The 18424-nt window shown below is 47.8% G+C and overlaps 1 protein-coding gene and 1 long non-coding RNA gene across 4 annotated transcripts in view; one reads left to right on the top strand and one right to left on the bottom strand.

Annotated features, from left to right (window-relative positions):
- The window catches only part of LOC142413902 (organic cation/carnitine transporter 2-like), a 31282-nt gene extending 19052 nt beyond the window's left edge, over positions 1-12230 (top strand). Inside the window, exons 6-10 of one of the 2 annotated variants that reach the window (XM_075510587.1) lie at positions 1356-1456; positions 4705-4919; positions 6154-6336; positions 6791-6926; positions 7529-12230. In XM_075510587.1, coding sequence (XP_075366702.1) covers positions 1356-1456; positions 4705-4919; positions 6154-6336; positions 6791-6926; positions 7529-7547 — 654 coding nt within the window. In that variant the 3' untranslated portion in view covers positions 7548-12230. Of the gene's footprint in view, positions 1-1355; positions 1457-4704; positions 4920-6153; positions 6337-6790; positions 6927-7523 lie in introns of both variants that reach the window. The other variant, XM_075510586.1, reaches the window with a different exon arrangement.
- A 9-nt stretch (positions 12231-12239) lies between these two features.
- Positions 12240-18424, bottom strand: part of LOC142413904 (uncharacterized) — a 7304-nt gene continuing 1119 nt past the window's right edge. Inside the window, exons 1-3 of one of the 2 annotated variants that reach the window (XR_012776928.1) lie at positions 16076-17216; positions 14525-15340; positions 12240-13641 (exon numbers count right to left, since the gene is read on the bottom strand). This is a non-coding gene — a long non-coding RNA (uncharacterized LOC142413904). Of the gene's footprint in view, positions 13642-14524; positions 17217-18424 lie in introns of those variants that run through there. The other variant, XR_012776927.1, reaches the window with a different exon arrangement.

The raw sequence follows: 18424 nt of genomic DNA, 5'->3' as shown, positions 1-18424 counted from the left end.
AATTCAAAAAGTGTCAAAATTAAAAATATTTCAGTATCACCTTTTTTTCATTTGATAATTTTGAGCTGCTAAGGTGGTTGCTTGTTTCTTTCTTGGTTAGATTTCTAACTGTTGATAGAGTGACAGATTCAGATAGATATAAAATGTCCTAACGGACAAAAGAATCTCTGTGGAAGACTGTAAGATCAAAATCTTTGTTAATGTTCTTACTGCAAGACTGTTACAAATACCATTAAACTGATGAGTAACTAGCCTGTGAGAAATCCTGAGAACATACCATCTTTTGCGGTAACAAAGATATGACATGTCTAGAAAACTGTGGTTCTTCAGCAATATAGTGTTGCTTTATCAGAGTTGATAGTTTTCATCAATGGAACCTGTCCTCTTAAATCACCTTTTACATATTTTGAAAAATCTCTCTCTTGTTAATCCTTGTTAGGGGTCTAAATTAAAGTCCTAAATTAAAAAAAAACTTAAATTCTTCCCTTTTTTACAGTCTTACCAAGCACAAAACTTGTTTGCGTGCCTCGTGGATGAATATCTTTGCATTGTTTACATGGAAGTGGTTTTATTTTGAGGAGCTGGAAAGTTTCATGAGGAAAGGAGAAGTTTGTTCTCTTTTTGCTTATATTCTTAGACGAAGATCTCAAAACCAGGCTAGATAATGATGGGGACTCTTCAGCTCGTTGGCCAATACATTACTGTTAGGTCCAGCGTGAGGAGTCATTTACTAAATCTGTACTGCTGCAGTTTAATCTTGTTATTTCTTGCCTTGTCTCCAGTGGACGTAGAGGACAGTTTATCACTTTTTTTGCTGGTCTTTGAAGACCATTCTTGGTCTTTTAAGACTCCATCGGTCTTCTGGCCCTTAGGCCAAGTAAACCCTCTGCTTTCAGACTTTTACAGATCACATTTTTCAAATGTCTCATCATCCTTGTTGCTCTCTTCTTGTCTGCGTGCGGTTGACTTGCATGATCCTCAAGGTACCGGCCTCAAAACCGGACATGAGGACCCTGCCAGTAGTGACATATAAATCCCAAATGAATGCTGTTGCTTTATAACTCAAGTATAAAAGTAACAATAAGCAGTTGCTTTATGGAGCCTCAGGCACAGAAAATGATTAAAAATTTCAGCCTAAATTTTAAGTGACTTTAAATTAGGGAGGAGCGACTGCTTTCACAGGTAGTTGGCTCTTATGGCTTATATGTGTTTGGTTGAAAGTGAGGCACCTGTTTCAGCTCTGCAGCATATCAAAATACTGATGTATAACTTGGGAGGGGACTTATTTTCACAATAATTCTGTTTGCAGGAAGTTAATGTTCCCATGGTTTTTTTGTTTGTTTGTTTTTTTCCAGCTGCAAGATTTGAATTCCCAGAAGCAACAGACATACACCATTTTGGATCTAATGAAAACCCGAAATATCCTAACTATCACAATTATGTCAGTGATTCTTTGGTAAGCAAGTGCAGTTCAGGAGTATGTAAGCACAAAAGCAGCAAAACAATTAAAAACTGCTCTTTGAACACTAAGGTGTTCTGAAGAGATATGGACAAAACCAGCTCAAAAACTAATGACCTGCTGGCTGAAGCAACAAAATTCTGGTTACGTAGGTTCTTTGTTTCAGTAACAGTCTAGAAACACATCTGGAGTGTTATTTCTTTCTGAAGCAGTCAGGCATGTCCTGAACTGAGCAAGAATCAGATCAGCTGGCAGTGATGCGTGGGAATCCTGCCTGATGTTGGGCCTTGGGGAATCCTCCTCTGACTGTAACAGAGTCTTTTCGGAGGAGTGAGTCATGCCCTGTCCCCCAGTCAGAGAACTACTGCCCAGGGGTCTGAGCACAGCCGATGCCTGCCTTATCGTAAGGGGAGAACCTTCCCATCTCTTTTGTATTGCCTCTTCAAGGGATAAAGCTGCCTGTGAAGTTCTAATCTGAGATTTCCCTAGACTTCCTGCTAGCTACTCTGTCTACCTGCCATCTGCCATCTTCAGCTTGCTTGTGCACTACCTGAAACCATACTGTATGCTCAGTTTGATGAAACAGTCGTCATTTTCTTTTACTGGAAATCTCAATGAAGCTGTAATTGCTCAGAAGAGAGAAAATGGAGAGGGTAACTTATAGCCTGCCGGAGGCTATAAAAGTGAGGTTTAATTAGTGCGTGTACCTACAGCGTCCTAACCAAGAAGGTCCCTCACGTGCTTAGGAGCTAACTAAGTCTATTTGCTGCCTTATTGAACAATGTTCCTGTGCTTTAGTGAGGCAAAGCCTTGGAGCTCAGTCCACTGAGCTACCAGCGCATACAAGCTGATGTGGCTTTTTGAGTCAAAGGATGATTTGGCTAATATTTAAGCCAGATTCCCTTGCCCGTCACCAAGCACAGTGCTACAAACACACTGAGAAAGGAACTTGAGCAGAAAACAGCTCAAAAAAGAAAAGTAATGTTGGTTCTTTGCGGACATGTCAGTACAGGTTCCATATACTGTTGTTTTCCCTCCAAGTCCAAATGCTCACTCTCACCTTTAATTGGAAGTGAGCTTAGAGAGTTGAGACTGCCCTACGTCTTCTAATCTGCTTGGAGTAGATCAGTAGCGAGTTCTAGGCACAGCCAATTTTGCATGTGTGGTTGTAGAAATCAAATGCAAAACCTCTTTGAACAGCATTTCTGGTAGGACAAAGCATCTGAGAGAAACAGAGCAACGTGGCAGTACGTAATCCGTTCCATATGCTGAAGGGCTTTCTACCACATGATAAATCAAGTTTTATGATAGGCAGAAAGAGTCAAACATGTGCAACTGTCTTACACAATCTTACCTCCTCTTGCAGAAAAGTATTCAGTTGATTTGGGCAATTTTTCCACTATTTTTACTTTGCAGGTCAGTTGCCTAACCTCCTTTTAATTAATTTCCAAAAATATAAAGCATCCTGTGCTGACTCACAGCAATGTTTTCCAACCCGTAGTATAATGATGGTGTATTCTGCATTATGAATTGAAAGATCTCGTAAAAGAAGCTCTGTAAAAGAGGATGGTTGCAGATAGCAGTATATCACCTTTACATATTGCCGAGTGCTTTGTTAATTTTGAGTAAGTAGTGGGCCTTTAAACTAATCCCTTTGCTGGGTTTGCATCAGGGAGGAGAAAGTTTGGCTTCTTGTCACCCTGGGATGTGTAAATACCCGTAAAGTTTTCCTAGAAAATGTGTAACTGCATCAAGGTTTGCCAATGTGATAAGCTAAGGCAAACTGCTACTGAAAGTGAGTTCCAGCAAGCACAGTTTGTATATAAAAATAACTCCTCGGAGCACAGGGCTGGGCGTATTGCACAGCATCGTGGAAAACACTGCATAACTACTTTTGAGAAGAATAGCGTTAGCTGGCAGGGCACACGCGGCAGCAGGGGGGTTACCCTCAGCTCTGTGACTGCATACCTTCCCAGGTACACTAGGCAATTTAATTTAAGCAATTGGACCGTGAAAGCTCTTCCCCTGTGAAGTGAGGAGGAGGAGGAAGAGCTAATCTTTGGTCAGTGATCCACTTTGTGCTGTGCAGTGATTTTGCTCCGGGTTCTGTTATAACAGAGATGCTGAAGGAGATAAGAAGTGCTGAGTGCTCTGTGCCTCACCGTTGCACTTGGACATGTCCTAGCCCAGTGCCTGTTATTTCCTTGTTTGCCACGTGTTATTTGTTGGTGAAGCATAACCCTCTCTCCCCAGCATCTCCCAAGACACGACAGGATTTGTCTCCAAGGCCAGTTGTGTGTTTCCCTTGATCACACGGAAGCCAGTTCTCATCTGGCAGTGGCACGGTTAAGATGGCAGTATTCCCAGCCACCGAGCTCTGTCCTGCTACACTGACCAGCCCAGGTGCCGAGCCATGCAAATGTGACTTGGATGCTGCCCAGCCAGCTTGGGGCATGGCAGAGAAAATCCCAGATTGTTTGGGTCTGCCAAGATGCCGTGCTCCTCCTCTCTGACTTTATACACAAAGCATGGAGGGTAATGACCCAGAAACAATGTTCTCCACCCAGAGCTCCCTGGTAAACATAATGAAAAGCTACTGTAGGCCTCAGCAGCAGTAAAATTCAGTAGTCCAAACTTTCAGGCTAAGGCTGTTAATTACTGGTATAATAGGAACTGCTGTATCGCTGCATTGTGAATGATTATCACTTATCTCCCAGGGGTGAGCTGAAATACGGGGGCATACGTGAGAAGTAGTCAGCCCCTCTCCATCAGCGTGGCTCGCAGAGACAAATAAGATGTCTAAAAGTGACAAATAACCAGAGCTTCCTTGCAAGGTCTGAATGAGAGTGGGATGGACAGTTGCAAAGTCATGCAATGGCATCAGAAAAAAGAATTATGATCACTGTAGCTGCAGGACCATCCAGCACCGGTGGGCTTACAGACCTGTGCCTCAGCAAGGCTAGCAACAGCTCTAGAGTTACCTAATTGTGTTAATGCTGAATAGGATTTTTTAAAAATATATTTTATTCCTTGAATTCAAGAGAAACTTGAAAGATAAAAAGCATCAGCGCTGTGCAGTTGTTATCTTGCTGTTTCTGAAGTCAACACTTAAGATGCTTCAAAGGTGAAAGAATCTGGCAGATGCTGAATTTGCCTTGCATAGTGGTTTCTGTGCTTAACAGAGGTTCGTGGCAACCTGAGGAAGAAGAGAGAATTGTCTGATCCTGTTGTTCTGCTTCTTTCAGGATGATAATCTCTGTTGGTTATTTTGGACTTTCTCTTGACACACCTAACTTGCATGGAGACGTCTACGTGAACTGCTTCCTCTCGGCAGTGATTGAAGTGCCAGCCTACGTTATTTCCTGGCTGCTGCTTCGAAATCTCCCTCGACGGTATTCAATGGCTGCTGCGTTATTCTTGGGAGGCTGTGTTCTTCTCTTCATTCAGCTGGTGCCTTCACGTATGGAATCGTTAGTTGATCTCAAATATGTATGAAAGGTGAAGTGCAGTACCGTGCACTGGGCAGATGTGGAGGAAAAGTCTCCTGAGGGGGCTAAATACAGATATCCATTCCCTGTCTTTGCCCCTCTTCCTTGGTTGTCGGTGCTGCTGCACAGGGAGCTCACACAACATGTCAATTGAGATACATTTTTAAAGGTGGGTCATTGGCTCTGTGGTCTGTTGGGATCAGCTCTGTAGTCCAGTTTTGCCTTAAGGCACATCCCTCGCAAGCTGCCCTGGTAAGGTCCAAGTGTAAAACCAGGACTAGACCAACCAGCATTTGGTAAGCGGAAGTTACCAAGAGGCTGCAGAACTTACTGCCCAAACAACTGCAAATGACTGTCTCTCTATGGCTTGTTTAAACAGTTATATTTGAGGGAGTCATTATGGAAGCATTTTTGATAAGCAAAAATGCTTGTACTGAATTAGTGCTGATAGTTAAAATAATGTCTGGCAACTGGAAAGGAGAGGACAAAATAACATTTATTGGATATCAATCCATATGTATCTTTAGGCCAGTTAGATTAAGAGGGTTATGGACTCCTATTGGTAATGATGTTGAATACGATGGGGGGTGGTTGTTGCTTAGCACTTGTTTACGTACCAAAGAATAAATGAAAGGGAATGCACAAGAAGTGCCTTGCTTATTTTATACAGGTAATGCTTGTCTTGCATTCTCTTCCCTCAGTCCTTTGAGTCAGTTGGACGCTGATATGATCTGTTTTGATTTTCAAATCCAACTGTCCCGGTTAGTCAGCCCAGCTTCCTATAATTAAATTATTGACTTTAGCTAGGAATGTTAATGAGAAACCAGAGCAGGAAACCAAAAAATAACTTGTTTCAAATGTTTTAACTTTGTTCACCTTATTAAAAAGGGATATATGGCATTGTTTGCAATAGCAGAGATCTGGCCCCTGAAATCTGAGAGGACCTCTCCAGTTCTTCCTTTCTTCTCCTTACTTTTTTACTTGGCAGGAAGCCCCATTCTCAAGGAAATGAAAATGTTGAATCCTAGTAATTTAAAAATAGATAGATAACTAAGTAATGTTGCCCATGCTTGTAGACATGTACAGAGAAAAAAAGACACCAGATACTGCAATTAATTAGACAGGAGTTATACAAACACAATGGAATTAAGAGCTACCATGAATTTTCAGAGCTTTATTGAAATCCTTACTGCGTTTTGATTTCAGATATTCGTGCACTGTCTATTCTGCTGGTGATGTTAGGGAAATTTGGGATCACATCTGCCTTTTCAATGGTTTATGTTTACACGGCTGAGCTCTACCCAACAGTAGTGAGAAACATGGGAGTTGGAGCGAGTTCCATGGCCTCTAGACTGGGCAGCATCCTCTCGCCTTACTTCGTTTACCTCGGTAAGTTCACTCGTCTGCGCGGGGGAGATGCTGGCGCGTGGAAAGCCATGCTTTTTACCCAGATCAGTGTCCTGGGATTTTGTGACTGTTCTTTGCTTCCAGGTCCAGGTGTGTTGTGAAACTGCAGGTAAAAACGGGGTCTCAACATCTCTGAGCGATGGTCATAACGTAGAGAAATTGTAGTTTATGCCCTGTTGAAGAGATGCTCTGAAGATTCACAATCTTATTGACTCAGTAGGGACAGCTCTTACAGCTACTGTTTCCCAGTCTCTTGAGGTCCTAAAACCACATTTAAAACAACGTGTGCTTTGAATGCCAGACTGTGAGGGGCGTTGGTTTGGTTGGTTTTTACTGAAAACATAAATCTTACACAGATAAAGCCTTGTACCTAGGTACAAATGTTATCGGAGACTTAGAGCTGATGCTAGCTTTTTTTTTTTTTGTATTCTGCTAGGTGCCTATGATCGATTCCTGCCTTACATCCTGATGGGGAGCCTGACTGTGCTATCAGGAATTCTGACTTTATTTCTGCCAGAAAGCTATGGTATGCCTCTTCCGGACACAATTGAGCAAATGCTGTTGGTGAAAGGGTAAGTGTCACCTTCTGATCTTAACACCTCCGTCCTCTATTCTGCGGAGTGGGCTTGCCTAGGTATTGTCAGAGGGAAGGGCTGGGTTCGGTAGTGTAGTTAATGCTCTGTTGAAGATCTAAGAGCTTGGCTGGAATCCTGGTCCCTCTTCCCAAATGTGTACGTTCATATGTACATCTCTCGGCTCCAAATTTATCATTTTACTCTGAGGACTGAATAGAAGTACATATGAGGAATGCATTTGTAAAAGTGTATTGCTTTATAAAGGTACAGGGATGCTTTGTGGGTTATAATCTATCTTGCTAGGTTCTGAAAGTCACAGAAGTACTGGCGAAGGGCTGAACTCTTCCAATTTAGTTCAACTGACCTAAAAAGGCTTTGAGAGCGTTTGGCCTTTCGCCACGGCTCTGGTTGAAGATGGCACATAGGCATACACCTGGCGTAAGGAAGGGACCTGTCCAACTGAAGTCAACGGGATATTAAAATTAGGAGGCTGTAATGTCAAGTAGGGCTCAGGATATCACAGATTTTTTTTCTCTGTTCTCTCATCTAAGTGATTTTCTTTTTTCTTTTTTTTTTTTTTTTCCTTTTCCCCAGATTAGAATACAGGCCTGCATCTAGTAGCACAAGGGATTCCAAGGAGGAAGAAGAAAATCCAGAGATTTTTAAAAGCACAGCTCTTTGATGGAACTCCTGTGTACTTCCTGGTGGACTGAAAGTTAAATGGACTTTTCTTCTAAAATTCATTCTAGAAAGGGCTAGTGGCAACACTTTGTTTCCTCTAATTTTAACGTTATTTATTAATTTAAACACTGTGTTCCGTACATTCTCTTTTTATATGAACATAAATACTGTATAGCCTTCAATGCGATTTTTCAGCCACAGTTGTTTTAATGCAGTAGCACCATGGAACAGTATCCGATCAATCCTTTGTAACTTTAAGTGTATGGTTCAGCTGGAAGATACTTGAAAATGAGTTCAAGGGTTGGCAGGGTACCTGGATTCCTCAGCGAACCTTCTCCAGAGCTAATGCACATCAAGAAGTAAAAATTGCCAGAAAAAACTGCTAATTGATTTTGATTCCTTGACTTCTGTCTCTGGACAGGAAACTTATTTATTATAGTGAAGGTTTTGAGAATACGCCTCTCCGCAATCTTACTCAAATGACTTTGCGCGTGCTGAATTTGTTACCAAATTCAGAAAGATGCAAAGAAAGATTTTGAGGATTAATTCTAACTCGCTATGTTTTAACTCAACATAGATTGAAAGGATTGTCTTGCACAAAATATTTCTAGCACTGAAGTTTTGCTCACAAAATTCACTTGATTCCAATGCTGGTTTTCAACCGTACCTGTATGGTGAAGCTGTTTACATCTGACCCTGGATGTGGCCTGCTTCCAGGCCCTGTTTATTTTAAATGATGCAAAAGGTTTTACCTGTGTGAAGGGAGGGAGTGGTGTTAGTTTGGGGTTCTTCCCCTTCGATGTGTGTTGGAAGTTTTAAGTCTAAATTGTTTTAACGTCTTCTGTGCAATTTGGATGATGGAAACAATTCTGCTGTCTTTTGTGCTTTTCACACACGTGCACGTACGCACACAATTAATATATTTAGAGCTAAATTTTTGTGTTCATCTATGCCGCTGCATTGACCTCATGGTGGAACGTACTGCGAACAAAATTCAGAATATATATCCCAAGTGCCAACTGTACGATTCCTGTGAGGTCTGTTATTTCACTTAACTCATGTGATCAGTGAATGGTTTTCAAATTTTTCTAAAAAACAAAAACAAAACCAAAAAAAAACCCACCCAAAAAACCCCAAACCTTGTTGGCAGTCTGCCAAGAAATTGTTCCTTGGGTCGCAGAGGCACCCTCAGCATTACCTGTGTTTCCTTAAATATATACAATATATATGTACGCTCAGTCTCACTTGTGCTATTCTTATCGTGCATTACATTACACTGTGACAGATGTGAGTGGTGAAAGATTTCTCTCTTCTGGCACTTGCTTGTGTGTGTTCTGTCTTGTAGAGATTTAGTGAACAGAACCTAAACCCTTGTAGCCAGAGCCGTTGGGGGCCTTACTCTCTGCTGCGGCAGCTGGTTGTGGAAGCTTTGCATTTGCCTACTGTATTTAAATATATAGGTGGCATCGGCTGATTCCAGTCTTCTGTTAACCAACACCCCGTATTCTGTCGGCGGTAACCAGCTCCAGTAGTCAGACTGATGCGCTGGCGTGTGCCCTGCAGACTGCTCGTCTTAAAAACAAGTAGCAAACGCTGTATAGACCATAGTGCGTTGGTTTGGGGGTTTTTGAAACTCTTCCTACCGGTGTCTTGAGCTTTACGGTTTGTTCCGCTTTCCCTGCATTTTCTCACCTACTTGTTTAGTATTTTAATTTCTGGATGCAGCAGGAAGTTGGCCAATGTTACCGGGTCAGAGAATGATACAGAGCAATGTAGTTTTGTTGTGTGGGCAATTCTTCCCAGGAGAGCGAGCCCAACGTTTGGGCAGGTTCGGTGTCACTCCTGTTTAATAGCTTGACAGGCCCTTGGCAGGCGGGTTTAAAATGCAGTGTGTGATTTGAAGCTAGTGGAACGATCAAGAATCTGGATTTTGCAAGCCTCACTGCACATGATATAATAGCCTTGACATGAGCAAATACATGTCAGGAGGGAGCATGTCACAGCCAGTCGCCCTTGCCCAAAAGACATGATACAATTTGTCAGGCTTACCACCTTTTTTGAAATACTCATTGCAAACTTAAGAACATGTTCTAAAACTTGATCCGGATATTTTTCTTTGTAAACCTTATTTCTAGGAACTGGCACATTTAGAAGCAGCTGCTTTTTTCGGTGTGTTGTAAAAGAATTATCTGATAACTGCAGGAATTTGAGGCAAAACACATTTAGCTGCAACTTCCTTGTAATGAATTTGGCAATCTAAACAACCGTGTCCCGTAAGTCCCCTCCTGTAAACTGTTTCAGCAAATATCCTGAAATGTAAGATAGGTGCTTGCCTGACACACGATCTAGTATGGAAATTCCTGTCCGAAAGTGCAGAGTCCATTTAACATCCAACTTAGCTGTAATCTCTTGCCCACTCTTTTATCCAGGTATGTGCCTTGACAGTGAGACTTTTGTTCTTGAATATTGATATAGTCTGATATTTATTAGGGTTTTTTGTGGGCTTTTGGGTTGGTTTTTTTTTTTAATCCAGACAAATTTCTTGGTTATGACTAACACTACAAAACACAATAGCAATCTCTTTGTGTCAAAAAAATATTTTTTTTTTCCTTGCTCATCTTTTTAAAAAACAAAAAGCATGAGTCAGAAATGTAGAATATATTTAATATAGCATCCTGGGTTATTTTGTATTTACTTTTTTATCCTACTCTTCTCAAGTTTCTCTCTAAAACAAGGAGCTTGTTCTAGCAGGTAGGCAGAATCCAGCTAATCCGTATTTCCAAAAGAAGCTGGGGGACTATTTTAATATAGGTAGGTGATCTGATCTGCGCGAATAGGATGTAGACGAGAGGAACTGACCCAGTAGTTGGCAAATCTTCACGTGGCATCCGTGCCGGCAACAGGTCAGATTTGCAGCCCTAAGCGTGGCTACGGGTACCCGCAGAACGAAGCACCGGCGCTGCCCCGTGCCTCGGCTTTGAAAGGTGCCTGCCCAGCGCCGCGTTTTCAGACGTGCCTGACTCCCAGGCAACGTACGGTACGGTTAACAGACGCGTTGGCACGTCACTTCGCGTTACGCTGATGCGAAGCAGGAATGGCACCGGCTTCCTGCGACTCTGCTGTAAACGGACCGCTTTAACTCCCACTTTTCAGACGTGTTTCGCTCGCCCCCGCGGAGCTGTCGCCCGAGTGTCGTGAAATGAGTCCAGGCTCACGTGGGAGATGCTTCTCTCGGCCTCGCGGTGGACGAGGGATGTGCGGGACAGCCTTGAATCCCAAGGTGAAGTCACGCACAGCTTGTCCCTTCCGTAAAGACTTGATGGTTTTTAGTAGCAGCATTTGAATGCAGCCGGTGTGCGGGCTAGTGGGGAGGGAGCTGTTCTGCTGCTCTCTGGGAAGGCCAGGGCTTTGGCTCCTGCTATCCTCAAAGAAGTAGGGAGTGACGCTTTGGAAGAGGGAAGGGATAGAATTTGCCTTTGAAAGAGAAGTTGTGATAGACCTGAGCTCCTTGTACTGCGGAGGAAGATAATACAGACTTTGACGTTCAGGCTAACCTTAACCTGGGAAATACTGGGTGGTTTTGGTGCCCATAACCTGTGTTACAGCAGCAGTACAGGTTATACAAAATTACCCGCTTAGGGAAAATTCTCTGTTGCTAGAGAACAATGCACGCTACGGTATCTTCACCAAGGAAAACGGCATCTGGCCTCCAGTTGGGAACTAGGATCCCTTCCTTTCCAGCTCTTAGACCGACTTCTTTCATCACTTTGGGCATGTCGCATAATCCTGTGACCTCAGGTTCTTTGCTTGCAGGTGGAAATGCCATTAACTCAAAAGGTACCGTAACTTCTTGTGAGGTCCATGCTCCACAGTCGGTGTTCGTTAGATTCTCTGTTTGACTCTCCTGCCGGTGAACGTAATGCTCACACGAGCATCATTTAGTATTTCATCTCTGAGAAGCAGGCAACTTCGGAGGACTTTGATACTATTTTTAAGAGGTGTGAACACCTCCTCCCCCGTTTCCAAGTTACCATTTAGAAGAAGGCGGCAGAGGGAGGTGGTGCATTGCCCAGGGAACTGGATTGCAGTAAGTTGAGCAAGGATTGGGTTTTGAATGCTTACTCATATTCTTTTAATTGCACCACCCCTTCACAGTTCTACATGAAACTGCCTGCAGCGTGCCGCCTGCGAGGAGGGGCATCATTCAATATTTTCCCTGTGCACCTAACTACCGTGTAAAAAGACCGTTCTGTTCAGAGGACTTCCAGTTTGAGATACGATGATGCTGATCTCGTGGAACTTGACGTTAATGTAAGTTATACCCATCCTCGCTTCACAGCCGGTTCCGTTTTGTAGTCTCACCCAGAGGGGCTCGTCTTTTTAACGCTCTCCGGGGTCTACGCACACGGGCACGGTAAGCACGTGAGGCAACCGATGGGACTGTCTCTGCGAATAAATACCTATTTCAGTATTTGTAGAACGGAACCTTAATCCTGGCAGTTGTAAATGGTTTTCTTAAAGCATAGAATTGGCTTAGGCACCATAATGCCTTCCTTACAAATGCCTTTGGGGGTACTTTAAACTAGTAATGGCCACAGCCTTGTATATAGAAAGATAGAGAAATTTCTTCTAAGAATGTAAATATTCCTAGCTGTAACTAAATTGATTCTTACCCTAGTTTTTAACAGAAAAATGCTTGTTATTTGTAAAATTCAGAATAAAATCATACCTGGAATTATCTTTAAAATTAAGTATTCTCTTTTTTTTTTTTTTTTTTTTACATCTTCATGTTTTAATGTGTTACTTGCGTAACAGAGCTACTCCATTTTTTTGTGGTCTTGTAGGCTTTACCCTTAATCTTGTATTATATATAATGACTTTTTTTCCATAATGTTTTTGAAAAAGTATTTGTTCTAAGCAAAGAGGTGGTCTTAGTAACTGGAGCGCTGTCTGTGGCTGCTGTCGGTGGAAGAGGTGAATGGGCGGTGGGTGCTGGAGCAGCAGCGTGGGCACTTGCTTCCTCTCCTCCCTGCGGAGAGGCTGCCCTTCAGCAGAACGATCTGCTGAAAGGTCGTCCTGTGGGTCCTGTTCTGGTGGAGCATTTCCCAAATATCGGCAACACAGAGAACCAGTAATTCGACGTGTGTTTAGAAATGGCCGGTTATTGAAAAATTGCAAGGAGTTTCTCTAAGGTGCTACTTAAAATGCTTGTAGCAAAACTGTGTGGGAGTCTTCACGTGGCCCGAGCAACAAGCCGTGCAAATGTCATCGCTAGATTCAGTCTCGGGGGTTTTGTGGGGTTCCCCCACCCGTGCTACATTAAGCTGTATGCTTGCAGATAAGCAGAAGTACCACCAGCAAGGTCAGCTGAGTTGCATATACCAGGAGGTTTAAGAAACAATTTGGGGACTCTACCTATCATTGCCTGGGTTTTCTTACTCAATAATTAGCATTTGGCCCACCTTGTACATGGTACACGCAGGTCTGGTTTATCTGTAAAAATCTTCGCCCATCTTGTGAAGAAATAGCTCCTCTGGGTTTGGACCAACCTCCACAAACTATCTTTAAAACCTGGGCCGCTTCTAGTCTTCTAATACATTCTCTTACTTCCTTGTAAATAAATTCAGTAAAACGGTAAGGAAGTATGAAGATGAGATATTAGGCAGCAAGAATTTCCTTCGGATGTTTACCGAACTAAACACTTGGCTGACTGTCTACAAATCAACCCCTGCTGTCCGTAGCCTGAATTGCCAATTTTAATCCTTCAGGGAGGGGTGAAGACAAGGCCAGCAGAAAGGGAGAAGAGCCCCTTACCCCGCGGGAGGTCCGTTGGACAGCCGCTTCCCAGTTTGCGTTCAGGAAACCCACCCCTGTCTGAAGGGACCAGCACGGCTGGGCGGTGAGGGCAGGCATTCCGCTCTTGGACGGGCGCACGGTGCAGCAGCGTGTGCCCTGGGCAGCACGGGGGATGAGGTTCCCCCTGTGGCAATGTCTGAAAGCTTGGTTGGGGGTTGCTTTGGTTTTCTTTAAACTAAATGAAGCAGTGCAGACAGTTGTAGTGCAGAAATCTTGAGATGTGATAAGGAATCACAGAATGGTATAGGTTGGAAAAGACTTTTAAGATCATCAAGTCCAACTGTTAACCTAACACTACCAAGCCCACCACTACACCATGTCCCCAAGCACCTCATCCAAACGGCTTTTAAATACCTCCAGGGATGGCGACTCCACCACTGCCCTGGGCAGCCTGTTCCAATGCTTGATGACCCTTTCAGTGAAGAGATTTTTCCTAATATCCAGTCTAAACCTCCCCTGGCGCAACTTGAGGCCATTTCCTCTCGTCCCATCACTTGTTACCTGGGAGAAGAGACCGACCCCACCTCTCTACACCCTCCTTTCAGGCAGCTGTAGAGAGCGATGAGGTCTCCCCTCAGCCTCCTTTTCTCCAGGCTGAACAACCCCAGGTCCCTCAGCCGCTCCCCATCAGCCTTGTGCTCCAGACCCTTCCCCAGCTCCGTTGCCCTTCTCTGGACACGCTCCAGCCCCTCAATGTCTCTCTGGGAGCAAGGGGCCCAACACTGAACACAGCATTCGACGTGCGGCCTCACCAGTGCCGAGTACAGGGGACGATCACTGCCCTAGTCCTGCTGGCCACACTATTTTTGATACAAGCCAGTATGCTGTTGGCTGCCTTGGCCACCTGGGCACCCTGCTGGCTCATATTCAGCCGGCTGTCGACCAACACCCCCAGGTCCTTTTCCGCCGGGCAGCTTTCCAGCCACTCTGCCCCAAGCCTGTAGCGTTGCGTGGGGTTGTTGTGGCCCAAGTGCAGCACCCGGCACTGAGCCTTGTTGAACCTCACACAACTGGCCCCGGCCCATCGACCCAGCCTGTCCAGGTCCCTCAATGGATACCTTTAAGACAAAGCTCCTACGCTGTAGAAGAGATCTGACTTTCCTTTCAGAGGGGTCACAAGCATTCCTGTGCGATGAGGTGCATGTTCACGGCTCTGTGTCTCTCCTGGGGGGAAGAGGCTGTCCTGGGCAGCTGTGGTAGCAGAGGGGTAGCGTGCTTTGCTCTCGTGCATTTAGAAAAGTCTGGAACCATGACTTGGGTAAAGCAAGACTCCAGTTATTTTGAGGAGTTTACGAATACATCATGAAAGACACACACCTTCCTCTCTCTGCATCCATCAATCTAAATGACTCTTCCCAAGTTCCCTATTTTCCCCTTCAATTCTGTCAAGGAGAAAAGTTAAAACGGTCTTGTAGCGATGCAGAAATCTGAGCTGTGCACCAGGTGTCACCGGGAGATCTCTTGGTGTCACCAGGTGTCACCAGGAGATCTCTTGGCAGCCAGGAACAGATCTAAGGTCAGGGCCTGAAACTTTGCAAAGCACTTTACAAACTTTACAAGTGCCAGGACTAAACCCAGCCCCGAGGACGGCACCTCCCGGCATTGCAGAGGCAGTTAGCAGCCGAAGTACCTGGGCGACTGGTTCCCATGACCTGCATTTCAAACAGGATTTCAGTAACTGAAGGTTCAGTAGGTCTCCCCAGTAGCTAGAATTCAGGCAACAAGTCCCCTTTGAAGCAGGGCCTTGGATTCCCAGATCACTTAAGCACTTCTTGGAAACCTGCGTAGTCCACGGGACGCTGTACCGGGACTGGGGGCTCCGGGGCTGTTTCCTTGGGAAGTTGCTCTCATTTCCCACGGCTCAATTTTTCCACCTGTGAAATAAGGATCATGATTCTTATAAAACATTTGAGGAGGGCAAGGTATTGCTGCTTCACCAAATACCAACCTTCTTCCTCTATTTAACCAGATTTTAGAAACATATCCTGGAATCTATTTGAAACGCTGTTAGCGTGAGGTTTCGTTGTTGAACAGCCAGTCTGGTATCTCTTGGACTGTTTGTATACTGGATGCTTTTGTATAAGGGGTTACTGTGTACATCCAAATAGTAACAGTCCTGCAGGCACCAGGATGCTCATCAGCCGAGACAGCCCAGCGCAGAGCTGCCAGCAGCCCCTGTGCAATCACAACTTGCGGCCTGGGACCCAAGGCCGAGCCCTCCCCTTGGTATTCCCCTCCCTCGCAAAAAAAAAACAACAAAACAACCAAAAAAAACCCACCAAAAAACCCCAACCCAAACCCAAACAAACCAAACCCTTTTAAGAATGTAAAATCCCTGGTGCCTCTAGCAGCCTGTGCACCGGGGTGTTTCTTAGATTTGGGGTCATTCTTCTGCATGGGCGCTGCGAGCGGCATTCTGCAAATCCCTGTGCGGAAACGAGTGCTTCTGAGAAGAGAAGAAAAAAAAAAAACAACAAACCCAAACCCAGAGACCGCAGTCTGCTGAGCCAGTGCAGTTTCTGGGGACGCATGTCCGTCGCTGTAGGGAGATGGTTTTTCTGCCTCCCTTTTGCCATACATCTTTGACTTCTTACGCTAGCAGACCTTACCTCCATCGCTTGCCTCTTTGCCTGCCATCTGAAAAACTGCAAGTGTACCTGCTGCTAGCTCCTGTATTAGCTTTACCTCCAGGCAAGGTAAATAATAAGAGCGATAAGCAGGAAATGCCCAAGAACACCAGGGAACTGATTACATTCCTGAAAAAAACAGCTTTAAAGTGTGCAGCCGTTGGGTGAGCGTTCCCCGCAGCAGCAGCTTGCCTGCCGCAGCCTGCAGCTGTGCAGGACCGAAGCAGAGCAGCCGAGGAGGACGTTTGCTGTTCCCGCCAGTTGCTGGGGGAAGCCCCAGCTCTTCTCCCCTCGGCCGTGGCCGTGTCGGTGTGGGGAAGCTCCTTCTCCGTCGGCTCGCTGCTGGGAGTGAGGCTTCTCGAGGTGTCTTCACTGTGACCTTCTGGAGAGTTCTTTGACCCTGGGGTGAACCAAGTTAATTTCCTTTTGAATTATTCATTAATTGTCCTTAGCCATCAGAAATCTTATGGCTCTGACAGCTTTTCCCAAGCTACCAGAGTTCACATAGCTCCTGCTTCCAACTGCTGAGAGGGGTCGGTCAGAAGGAGCCCTCCTCTGTTTCCAGACTGCTGCTTTCCCTTGAAGGAAGTCGCTCCCTACATCCCAGCACCTCTACTTCAAGTCCCAGTGGTAAATCACCCGGCAGGGGCCAGCTCTGTCACATCCAAAGGGGTCCTGGGCTCCCCGGTGAAGAGCCACGGTTCCTCTTCGCCCGCTGTGCTGCAAAGCCGTGGGAAACGTCGCGCTTAGGCAGCGCGGGAAGAAAGAAATAAACTCCCTCTGTAACGCGGGAGCGAGGGCTCGCCCGGCCCATCGTGGGTGCCCCGGCTCCAGGCCGGGTCCCCCCCCCCCGGGCTCCGTCTGCGCTCCTGCCCGCCCCGGGCTGCCCCAGCCCCGCCGCTCGGGCCCGGCGGGGAGCGGGGCCCCGCCGCCCCCCCAGCCCCTTCCCCGGAGGGCGGCCGGCAGCCGGGGCCGCCCCTCCTCCGCCGGGAAAGGGAAAGCGAAAGCGAAAGCGCCGCGCCGAGCCGCTGCCGAGCGGGGCCGCGGCGGGGCCGGGGGCGGCGGGAGCTCGGCCGGCACCGCACCGCACCGCACCCGGCCGGCACCGCACCCGGCCGGCACCGCACCCGGCCGGCACGGCTCCGCTCGGCACGGCTCCGCTCGGCACGGCGCGGCACGGCTTGGCTCGGTACGGCATGGCACGGCTCCGCTCGGCTCGGCTCGGCTCGGCTCGCCTCGGCTTGGCTCGGCACGGCATGGCTCGGCTCGGCTCGGCTAGGCTCGGCACGGCATGGCACGGCTCGGCTCGGCTAGGCTCGGTACGGCATGGCACGGCTTGGCTCGGTACGGCATGGCACGGCTCCGCTCGGCTCGGCACGGCTTGGCTCGGCACGGCATGGCTCGGCTCGGCTCGGCTAGGCTCGGCACGGCATGGCACGGCTCGGCTCGGCTAGGCTCGGCACGGCTCGGCTCGGCACGGCTCGGCAGGGCTCGGCATGGCACGGCTTGGCTCGGCTCGGCACAGCACGGCTCGGCTCGGCTCGGCTCGGCACGGCACGGCTCGGCTCGGCTCGGCACGGCACGGCTCGGCTCGGCACGGCTCGGCTCGGCACGGCACGGCTCGGCACGGCTCGGCACGGCTCGGCACGGCACGGCTCGGCTCGGCACGGCTCGGCTCGGCACGGCACGGCTCGGCACGGCTCGGCTCGGCTCGGCTCGGCTCGGCACGGCACGGCTCGGCTCGGCTCGGCACGGCTCGGCACGGCACGGCTCGGCACGGCTCGGCACGGCTCGGCTCGGCTCGGCACGGCACGGCTCGGCACGGCACGGCTCGGCACGGCTCGGCTCGGCTCGGCACGGCTCGGCACGGCACGGCTCGGCACGGCACGGCACGGCTCGGCTCGGCACGGCACGGCTCGGCACGGCTCGGCTCGGCACGGCTCGGCACGGCTCGGCACGGCACGGCTCGGCACGGCTCGGCTCGGCACGGCTCGGCACGGCTCGGCACGGCACGGCTCGGCTCGGCACGGCTCGGCTCGGCACGGCACGGCACGGCTCGGCTCGGCTCGGCACGGCTCGGCACGGCTCGGCTCGGCACGGCACGGCTCGGCACGGCTCGGCTCGGCTCGGCACGGCTCGGCACGGCACGGCACGGCTCGGCACGGCACGGCTCGGCACGGCTCGGCTCGGCACGGCTCGGCTCGGCACGGCTCGGCACGGCTCGGCTCGGCTCGGCTCGGCTCGGCACGGCACGGCTCGGCACGGCTCGGCACGGCTCGGCTCGGCACGGCACGGCTCGGCACGGCTCGGCACGGCTCGGCACGGCACGGC

This window comes from Mycteria americana, chromosome 8, assembly GCF_035582795.1.
Source record: "Mycteria americana isolate JAX WOST 10 ecotype Jacksonville Zoo and Gardens chromosome 8, USCA_MyAme_1.0, whole genome shotgun sequence".
NCBI lineage: Eukaryota > Metazoa > Chordata > Aves > Ciconiiformes > Ciconiidae > Mycteria > Mycteria americana.
Note: the sequence above shows the minus strand (reverse complement) of the source record. Positions and strands in the feature narration are given on the sequence as shown.